Source organism: Diaphorina citri, unplaced genomic scaffold, assembly GCF_000475195.1.
Source record: "Diaphorina citri unplaced genomic scaffold, Diaci psyllid genome assembly version 1.1 scaffold1412, whole genome shotgun sequence".
In the NCBI taxonomy this organism is placed as follows: domain Eukaryota; kingdom Metazoa; phylum Arthropoda; class Insecta; order Hemiptera; family Psyllidae; genus Diaphorina; species Diaphorina citri.
In genome coordinates this window covers 33,515-44,932 of record NW_007378838.1, presented here as the reverse complement: position 1 = coordinate 44,932, position 11,418 = coordinate 33,515, and the positions used below count along the sequence as shown (strand labels likewise).

At 37.4% G+C, this 11,418-nt stretch overlaps 1 protein-coding gene across 1 annotated transcript in view; it reads right to left on the bottom strand.

Annotated features, from left to right (window-relative positions):
- Positions 1–212: 212 nt before the first annotated feature.
- LOC113470148 (leucine-rich repeat and immunoglobulin-like domain-containing nogo receptor-interacting protein 2) overlaps positions 213–11,418 on the bottom strand; it is a gene marked incomplete at its 5' end in the record, with an annotated part of 18,432 nt that continues 7,226 nt past the window's right edge. The window contains 3 exons of the mRNA XM_026828368.1: positions 213–360; positions 5,762–5,905; positions 6,067–6,210. Coding sequence (XP_026684169.1) covers positions 213–360; positions 5,762–5,905; positions 6,067–6,210 — 436 coding nt within the window. The remainder of the gene's footprint in view (positions 361–5,761; positions 5,906–6,066; positions 6,211–11,418) is intronic.

Below are 11,418 nucleotides of genomic sequence, written 5' to 3'. Positions count from 1 at the left end.
TCTTTTCAGACAATAAAATATCAGGAGGTTCGTAAATCTCAAAGTCGATAGAAAACATAAAATGACGAGCCATCAGCAACATTTCATTGGAAACTGTCGCTGGCAAAACAATAGCATCATGACGTGTGAATGTTTCATCATTGGAGTTGTGATCAATTTTTTGTCAGGCCAATACAGCTTTAATCACATCAGATACAATCAGTATTGATTACTTACAGTGCCGTCAGCTGTTTCATGTGCTCGAATATCTCCCAGGGTACGTTGACTAGAGAACACTTCTGCAGGGACAGCCGCTTCAGGTGCGTATTCCTAGCGAAGGCTCGGTGATGTATCCGCTCAATCTTGTTGTCCGCTAGAACCCTGGAAATAGGAAAGATACCGGTTTTAGATAGTGAGAACCAAAAAAAACCCATCCTATACTGGATACCAGACTCCGACAACTGCTAAGGTTTATAATGATTACCTAGAATCATTGTAACTGGGAACTATTTGGCATTAATTCAAGGGACCAAATATGTTTCAAAGGATCTGTGAGTACTTAAATTTATATACGTATGTACTTGATGGCATACAAAGTCACCCATTCAGGTAACAACTCAGGACGTTCCTTAACTTCAGTGATCCAACGCAAACAGATACATTCAATGTACTTGCTACCCTAATATTTATAATGACAATGGGAAAGCCCATCTTCAATAGCCCACTTTACAAAATGAAATTTAGACCGGAAAGGAGGGGAAGCAGGAGGAGAAGGAGAAGGATGAGAAGAGAGACTAGGAAACATCGAATGTTTTTCCTGGTCGTTCGACCAGACAAAATTAGAAAGAATTTTTCTACCATTTAATTATTGCAAACTTTTAATGAAATTGAAAATACTCTCAAACTGTTTCTGTCTCTCGCCCTCCTCTTTTCCTCCTCAACTTTATTCTCGTCTTCTCTCTCCTCCTCCTCCTCCTAATGTTAGTATTAGTAATCCTCTGTTCGTCTATTTCTCATATAAGTTTTTCTCCCTCATTCTCCTCACAGTTATTTTTAGGGCAGTCAGTCAGGGTTCGCTCTCTCTCTCTCTCCTCTCTCTCTCTATCTCTCCTCTCTCTCTCTCTATCTCTCCTCTCCTCTCTCTCTCTCTCTCTCTCTCTCTCTCCCTTCCTCCCTCCTTCCATCCCTAAATACAGCTTCCTAAATTGCAAGGATATCAAGGTAACATTCATTCATTCCAAAGTATGTAGGTAGGTACGATATTGTAATCAACTTATCAAGGTAACACTTTATGTAGGTACTCCAAATACACACCTACGAGTGTGTGCTGGTGGTTACAGAGTGGTAGGTGATTGTACTAGGAACGTTTTTGTGCAGACAACTAAAGCTATGGATAACAAATGTGCGAAACAATTGAAAAAACTCGACTTGTACGACAAGGAGAGAAAAGTGGAGAATAGGGGAGAGAAATAATGACAGAGGAGTGGGGAGAGAGAGAGAGAGAACCTTGTCCTAATTTCTATTTACTCGTATATCTAAACGAGTTCTCGGTTTCGTCTTTTTCTCTCTCCCTCCCTCCTCTCCCCCCTCCCTCTCTCTCTCCTTATTCATAGAAAAGAACATCGTAAAAATAAACATTTGAGTACATACCTGCTGAAAGGTTCAAGTGGTAGTTATGTACCAACCTAATGAGCAGAAAATTTAGGAAAGTAATTTGTATGAATGCCTGGAAACTCAGATAGTTATGCAATGTGCTATACACATAAGAAATATTTTTACGTAACACTCACTTTTCCTCCTAATTTCCATTTCCATTTTCTTTTTCCTCTCTCCACCTACCTGTTTTCCTACACCCCATCTTCCTATAAATACCACTACCCCTTCCCACTACTCCCCTACTTACTCCCCTATTCTTCCTCTCCCCCCCACCTCTTTATTCACTCTACTTTTCCTTTCCGCTTTCCCTATCCTAAATCATCTACGATTTCATCTCCCTCCTCTTTGCTTTTCCAACTCTATTCTTGGAAAACCGGAAGTGCCAAAAAGAAAAACATAATAAACCACTTAGAGTTCAGCAAAAAATTACCGGATACCGGACCCTTGAGTACCGGACTATGTACCCTACCTACTTTGATTCAAAGTGATGCATTTACTGAAATTCAGCAAAATCCGTACCTACCAGAGAACTAGAGCAAAGAGAGTGAATAAAATAATTTAGTTTGCTCGATTATTTTTCTAAATATTTTTGTTATTATTTTGGTAGGTAGTTTCCTGTAAGTATTCTAAAAATATTACTAAAACCTCAACTGTAACGATCTTTAAACATTAATTTAGAGGAATCAGACACAGTTTATGCCCATAATTTGGAAGAGTCATTCAATTCTAAACATCCTATACCCTAACAATAGTTTTTCCCCGTCTTATTCGTAGAAGAAGGTACATCAATTTGGAAGAGTCATTCAATTCTGAACATCCTATACCCTAACAATAGTTTTTCCCCGCTAATCTAAATTCTAAATGATTTTTTATTTTCGAAAATGAAAAAGCAGAAAAAAATCTTCATTAGAGTTAATATTTTATTCTAATCACGGACGTTACAGTTTTTTACTGACGAAGGAAAATGCAAAACGTCGGATAGCGCACCAGACGGATAATTAAGACATTCCTCTGTAAGAAATGATTAAGGGATAACCAGGAGCCCGGATATCAGGACCGGGATTAGGCTGCGGAAATCTTTCAGGGAGGACAATTTTTACGTTGAATTAGGTACCTACTGCCTACTATGTACCTACCTAATGAGAAAGTAATCACGGACGTTACAGTTTTTTACTGACGAAGGAAAATGCAAAACGTCGGATAGCGCACCAGACGGATAATTAAGACATTCCTCTGTGAGAAATGATTAAGGGATAACCAGGAGCCCGGATATCAGGACCGGGATTAGGCTGCGGAAATCTTCCAGGAAGGACAATTTTTACATTGAATTAGGTACCTAGCTAATGAGAAAGCATTGGAATCGGGAAATGGGTGAAAATATATCTGTTTTAGGTTAACTCGATACCCGATTCCAAAAATCGTGGCTTTTAAAGCCTATAGCCGGTACATGTGTTTTTGAATGGATTTAACGTCACTGTAATCTACCTATTGAGGATTTTAATGACAGGCGTTTTACTCTTCTTTCACAAGCTTAAGCTACCAGCTATCATCAGCCTAGGTACCTACTCACGGCAAAAAAGTTTGCTGTAAGAGACTATGCTTGTTTAACAGCAGAGGATTGGAAGGAGCAACTTAATTTGCCCCACGAGTTTTTCAAAGATACCTATGTACCTAGATGGGGCCAGTTTAGTTTTGAGAAGTCCTACCTACAGTCTCTTTCACTTAGCCTTCAGAAAGACCAAAGTGGATCAGGTTGAATTCCTAATTTCCTAAACATTTCACGAATTCATTCCCAAAAGGTGAATTTTTAACCCACTTTAATTTGGTCCTGACACTATCCTCCCTTATTCGTTCGGTTATGACTTTCCAACTCCTCCTTCCCTTTCTTTACCTCCTCTTCCCATTCCTCCTCCTCTTTCTTTTGTATTCACAATCTTTCCCTTCCTCCTCCCTCTGTTCTTTCCATTTTCTATTCTAAACATTTCAGTTATGAGTTTCTATTAATTGAGAAATACCATCCTTTCATTATCATCAGCAAAGGATAACTTGATATCCTGAGTTTAAGCAAGGAAAACCTCAATTTACTTTTCATATTGCGGTGGAGGAAGTTAGTCCTATCCTGGTAGAAACAGACTTCTCATTTTCTATTTTATTCGTCATTCAAAAGGCAGAGTTATATTTAAAGCGAATGAAATTTTCATTAAATTAGAATTTAGTCTGGTTATCCTCTTGTAGGTACGTACATGTTTTCACCGAAAAGATGCTGAAGAAGTTTCTGAGGTGTTAAGAATGTTGTTTTGGGTAAAACTGAATAGAAGTCAACTACCTCCTTTCTTCATTTCAATTTTGAGTTCCTTTCTTTTATTGTTTGGTGGTAGATATTTTTTCAAACAGATTCTAAGAATTTCTTACTCCCTTCTTTCTCCCTAGATAATTTATTTATAGGTATCTACTGTCGTGTTGCCGACCAAGACTAAAAAAAGTTCTTGTTTCTTGTCGCTTTGTTTCTCAAAGACATGAGACCAATTTTTCAAATACAGACAGAAACTTGCTAATTAAACTTTCCAAACTAAAAACATTACTCTCACAAACAGCTTTTCTGTTGTTCATTATTTTCTTTTTTCTCGAGAATAATAATTAATTACCTAATTAGTACTTGTAGTAAAGCAGAGTCTAAACGTCAAGTGATGTCGATCGACATCTCCTGAATCGGCCCAACTCCTCTTACCTAGTTTATATGTGTTCCGATCGATGTCGATCTGAAACTACATCCATCGATCAACTTTTGCCTACGAGTCGTGTAGACTCACCTTAAAGAAACAATGTAGGTAGATATTGGACGCGGCATCAATAAAATGCAATTGAAAACATTCCAAGCATTCATTCAACTTATCATACAACTGTAGGAAAACCTCAATTTACTTTTCATATTGCGGTGGAGGAAGTTAGTCCTATCCTGGTAGAAACAGACTTCTCATTTTCTATTTTATTCCTCATTCAAAAGGCAGAGTTATATTTAAAGCGAATGAAATTTTCATGAAATAAGAATTTAGTCTAGGTGTCCTCTTGTAGGTACATATACATGTTTTCACCGAAAAGATGCTGAAGAAGTTTCTGAGGTGTTAAGAATGTTGTTTTGAGTAAAACTGAATAGAAGTCAACTACCTCCTTTCTTCATTTCAATTTTGAGTTCCTTTCTTTTATAGTTTGGTGGTAGATATTTCAAACAGATTCTAAGATTTTCTTACTCCCTTCTTTCTCCCTAGGTAATTTATTTATAATAGGTATCTACTGTCGTGTTGCCGACCAAGACTAAAAAAAGTTCAGGAAAACTTTCCAATACGTTTTCAATAAGCCCGAGCTTTTCTCGAAGATTTTTCTAAGCCTGTGTATTTACTGAGGTTGTAGATTTCATATTAGGTAGGTAGGTAGGTAAGTATACCTACCTCGAATAATACAACACTTGAATTATCAGAGTGTTCTTTGTCCAAAGTTCGAGAGTACGATTCCCGGCGAGTTAAATAAAATGAAGTTTGGGATTAATAGAGTGAGTCAAGTGAGCAAGGTTAGAAAAATGAGCTTTTTTTCTGTGTACTTCTTACTAAAAGAGTCAATTCCTCAAACATCTAACTCTCACTCTTCACCGCCCTATAGGTATAGGGATTGAGATACGTTTTCAATAAGCCCGAGCTTTTCTCGAAGATTTTTCTAAGCCTGTGTATTTACTGAGGTTGTAGATTTCACATTAGGTAGGTAGGTAGGTAGGTAGGTAAGTATACCTACCTCGAATAATACAACACTTGAATTATCACAGTGTTCATTGTCCAAAGTTCGAGAGTACGATTCCCGGCGAGTTAAATAAAATGAAGTTTGGGATTAATAGAGTGAGTCAAGTGAGCAAGTTAGAAAAATGAGCTTTTTTTTCTGTGTACTTCTTAGTAAACGAGTCAATTCCTCCAACATTTAACTCTCACTCTTCACCGCCCTATAGGTATATAGGGATTGAGAATAATAGTCCACTGAAAAGAGTAGTTCTTTTTTCTACCTCACTACGTAACTCACTCTTTACACAACTCTATTCATTTATTTTCTTATTTCTTAACTTCATTATGTATTGATTACTTACAGTGCCGTCAGCTGTTTCATGTGCTCGAATATCTCCCAGGGTACGTTGACTAGAGAACACTTCTGCAGGGAGAGTCGCTTCAGGTGCGTATTCCTAGCGAAGGCTCGGTGATGTATCCGCTCAATCTTGTTGTCCGCTAGAACCCTGGAAATTAGGAAAGATACCGGTTTTAGATAGTGAGAACCAAATAAAAACCCATCCTATACTGGAGACCAGACTCCAAAAATCTGAAGGACTGAACCGGGGTTTCTACAACTGCTAAGGTTTATAATGATTACCTAGAATCATTAATATTGATTACTTACAGTGCCGTCAGCTGTTTCATGTGCTCGAATATCTCCCAGGGTACGTTGACTAGAGAACACTTCTGCAGGGACAGTCGCTTCAGGTGCGTATTCCTAGCGAAGGCTCGGTGATGTATCCGCTCAATCTTGTTGTCCGCCAGAACCCTGGAAATAGGAAAGATACCAGTTTTAGATAGTGAGAACCAAATAAATACCCATCCTATACTGGAGACCAGACTCCGAAAATCTGGAGGACTGAGCCGGGGTTTCTACAACTGCTAAGGTTTATAATGATTACCTACCTAGAATCATTGTAACTGGGAACTATTTGGCATTATTTCAAGGGACCAAATATGTTTCAAAGGATCTGTGAGTAGTTAAATTTATATACGTATGTACTTGATGGCATACAAAGTCACCCATTCAGGTAACAACTCAAGACGTTCCTTAATTTCAGTGATCCAACGCGAATAGATATACATTCAATGTACTTATAGTAAAGCAGAGTCTAAACGTCAAGTGATGTCGATCGACATCTCCTGAATCGGCCCAACTCCTCTTACCTAGTTTATATGCGTTCCGATCGATATCGATCTGAAACTACATCCATCGATCAACTTTGGCCTACGAGTCGTGTATAGACTCACCTTAAAGAAACAATAAAGGTAGATATTCGACGCGGCATCATCTCTCACAAACAGCTTTTCTGTTGTTCATTATTTTCTTTTTTCTCGAGAATAATAATTAATTACCTAATTAAAAAAATTGAAACTTCGAAATTAACACGAAAACTCTTACCCTATTCTGTAAATTAGCGAACTTTAAGCATTTTCGAAAATAACTTGCGGTACGCGAACTTTGCTCTCACAAACAGCTTTTCTGTTGTTCATTATTTTCTTTTTTCTCGAGAATAATAATTAATTACCTAATTAAAAAAATTGAAACTTCGGAATTAACACGAAAACTCTTGCCCTATTCTGTAAATTAGCGAACTTTAAGCATTTTCGAAAATAACTTGCGGTACGCGAACTTTGTACCCAGTCCCATTTCAACAATACCATTACAACTTTGAGCTTGGAATGTGGATTAGGGACACAAATTAATAAGCATTTATTTGCTCTTTTGTACTCCTGATGCTTTGGTTGGTTGGAAACATGTTTTGTTATTTTCGTGTTTTTCGTATAATGTTCAAATTTAAATCCCTCAGGATCCCAATCTTTATAGCAAGTTATAAAGATCTTGGGGTTCAACCAACTTGTTTGTGCTTCTTAACACGAAAACTCTTGCCCTATTCTGTAAATTAGCGAACTTTAAGCATTTTCGAAAATAACTTGCGGTACGCGAACTTTGTACCCACTACCCAGTCCCATTTCAACAATACCATTACAACTTTGAGCTTGGAATGTGGATTAGGGACACAAATTAATAAGCATTTATTTGCTCTTTTGTACTCCTGATGCTTTGGTTGGTTGGAAACATGTTTTGTTATTTTCGTGTTTTTCGTATAATGTTCAAATTTAAATCCCTCAGGATCCCAATCTTTATAGCAAGTTATAAAGATCTTGGGGTTCAACCAACTTGTTTGTGCTTTAACTAACACATCCAAGTTGCAAAAGTAAGTACACAAGTTTTCTTCGTTTACTATGATACTTCGTAAATAAATATAATTTCATATTTTCTTACATTATATTCTTGGTCCCTTAATTTTGTTTATATTCATATTTCGTAACAATTTACAAGCATAGAAAATGCCATCCATACTTTCGAAGTTTCTGCAGTAATCCCCTGGTTACAAGAACCCGACAGATTTTGATATCAGGTTCAGGTAGGTAGGTACATCAGGGGAAAAATCCACTTCAATGGGTCTCTTCAATGGCTTCATTTAAGCTCCTTCTTCCATTCCTGGATAGTATGGATCTAGTATTGTAATAATGGCAGCCAAGGGTGACATTGTTGCCTTGCAAAAAAAAAAAAGACTAACCCTACAACTTTACTAAATTCTTTAGACTTTGGAGGCTACACTTTGATCTTAGCCAAAAGGCCGAGAAGCGAGAAGCCGAGAAGCGATGGGGGATTGAGGCGAAAGCCGGCAGGTACCCCCTTTCAATCGCCCACCAGGGGTGGATGGAGGGACTACTTAAAAAAAAACTTTGGAGGCTACATAGTGGCGGAGAGAGGCCCAAAAATTCCTTACAAATATAAGTCTCGGTCACATAAAAAAAGATCCGAAAAATGAATTAGAAGAGTCCGATTGACAAAGTCCTTTAACCCACGAAAACAGGTAGACGAAATTCTAAAATGGGTCTCTTCAATGGCTTCATTTAAGCTCCTTCTTCCATTCCTGGATAGTATGGATCTAGTATTGTAATAATGGCAGCCAAGGGTTACATACTAAGGGTTAAAATGAAGTAAGATGAAGCTGTACGCTCTCTCCTAGTACAACATTAGCAACAACTCTACCACCATAACAACAATGGTAAATACAATAACAATAACCCAACGCTAATAAAATTATACCCACATTTAAAACCATTAAACACAACCATCTCAGTAATGGAGCTAGCACGAACATAGGTAAAGTACAGCTATAAAAAGTGGTCGCTGTTTCCTAAATCGGACAGAGTTTATGAGCCAGAATCAGAATGGACAAGCCAATAATAAACAAAGAGCTCAATATAAACAAGAGCTGATTCATATGATGTCGTGACAAATACAAGTGATGTGTGTGGTCTATAGCAGAGGAGGATCTAGAGTTTTGCTAGAAACTTGTTCATATGGATACAGCATTCGTGTCAAAAACACCTTATTACCTTTAAGAAGAAGAACAAAGAGCTCAATATAAACAAGAGCTGATTCATATGATGTCGTGACAAATACAAGTGATGTGTGTGGTCTATAGCAGAGGAGGATCCAGAGTTTTGCTAGAAACTTATTCATATGGATAGAGCATTCGAGTCAAAAACACCTTATTACCTTTCAGAAGAAACATCTCAGTAGTCAGGCTGAATTTCAGGAATTATGAATGGTTTTCCTTAAATGGGAAGTATTCTGTGTCTTCTCGCCCATCTGATGAGAGGCATACTACGGAATGGGCATGCTACGACACAGACCAAGACTAGGTTAATCTATTACATATTAATACGTCTACCTTTTGTGAGCAAAGTACATAAAGATATATCTACTTGAATTAACAACAATGGTAAATACAATAACAATAACCCAACGCTAATAAAATTATACCCACATTTAAAACCATTAAACACAACCATCTCAGTAATCAGGCTGAATTTCAGGAATTATGAATGGTTTTCCTAAGTGGCATGTATTCTGTATCTTCTGGCCCATCTGATGAGAGGCATACTACGGAATGGTCATGCGCATGCTACGACACAGATCAAGACTAGGTTAAAACTATTCTGTACATTGATACATTACATCGTTGTATTATTACATCTACCTTTTGTGACCAAAGTACGTAAATACCTATACTTGAGCTTATGTAGATATAGGAAAAAAGTAAAAGAGAGAGAGAGAAAGAGAAAGGGAGAAAGAGAGAGAGAAACATGTGTGGTTTTGTGATTTACTACTCGTATTTTCGAAATCAAAAACAATCAGGGGAGAAAAAGTTTGCTGTCCTCACCCTTCTCTCTCCCTCCCTCCCTCTCTCTCTCCCTTCCGCCTTTTATTCGTTCCTTTCTCTCTCTTTACCTCTCTCTCTGCCTTTCTCAAAAACTTTGTCTTAAAGAACAACAAAACTTTATGCTTACATTCCCCCGTCTTTCTCTCTCTCTCCCTCCTCCCCCTCTCTCTCTCGCTCCCCTCCCTCTCTCTCTTTCTCCCTCTGCCTCCCTCTCTCTCTCTCCTCCCTTTCTCCTTATTCTACCTGCCTCTTTAAACAGAAACGATATGCCACACACACGGGAGAAGAATATTAATACTCTCTCCCTTTCTCTCTCTATCTCTCTCTCCCTCTCTCCTCTCTTTCTCTTTTTCTCTGGCCCCCTTGTTTTTTTTTTTTTTTTTTTTTTTTTCTCAGTGTACGCTTCACGCTTCAAACTCAATTTTTGATATTTTAGTCCCTTTATTTCACCAAAGCTAAGGTGTGCTTCGTAAAAAACACACAGACTATAATAACCCACCCTAGGAATAAGATCCTCGGCTGGGTCGAAAAGTCGAAAAATGAACAAGCCAAAAGAACTGAAAGACCCAGTGATGGTCAGTTGAAAACATATTTATGAGGATTTTTATACATAAACTATCCAGAGTTATTTACAAATATATATGTACATAGCGATACCCTATGTTAGAGCAGAGCAAATGCAATAATTTTCACTGTTAGGGGTGGGTTGCATCAAAATGCATTTATTACTACAATCTGAGGTGTGATGTTTTGTAAATGAAGATGTAGTAGTTATTGGTATGGGGAAAGGTTGTAGTAAAATTATCCTAAATTCCTAAAATCATTCCTTTTTCAATAAAAATGATGATCAATTGATCATAGTAGGTACCATAAATGAAGAGTTCTCCTACCAGAGAGGATCAAAAGCAATATATTTGATTGTTTGTAAGAGTACTTGTGGAATTGGGCAATGAGCATTGTACAAAATTAGAACGCTAGGTACGATATTATTAGGACCGATTTCATAAAACTACATAAACGTACGGAGAAATATCGACCGACCTCGAGCCTCGAGAGTATGAAGAAATGTGTGAAATATCTGAAGATAGAACAGGCCCTTAGGTTAGCTAACAGAATAACAGCAAATAAACATCTGCATCAGGATGTTAGGTTATTACATTTCCAATATTCAAGATAATCTAATTGAGAACTCCATTACGGACTGAATTTATTTTTCAAATTTCTGCCAGAGCTTTTTTTTGTCAGGGTTGGTTTTACGTCATATTAACGGATAACGGATATTTACAACAAGAACAACAACAAAATCTACTCAAATTATTACGATTATTCGCTAATTACTGGTAAATCACAAATTTTACCTTCAAGTTTTTTTTTTCTTCTTCTTTCTTATTGCACAATAATCTGCAATTATACGAGTATTAATTCATTTCACACATAAAAATTCTTGTACATATTACCTATATCTACAGTCAGCAACAGAATATTTTCAGACATTTGTAGACCACAGAACTAAAAGTCCTTATCTATCTGCAGACCACAGCTGACACAAAGAAATCCCCTCCACAGATAAGTGGGAAAGGGAGGTAAAGGAAGCCTTTGGTGTAATGTTATATTTGGAAGCCCATTTGAGGGTAAGTACATCATTAGTAGGACAAAAGGGAGATGGGAAGAAAGGAGATTGAAAGATAAGAAGGGATGTAATAAAAAGAAAACACAGAGGAAGATGGAGGGAC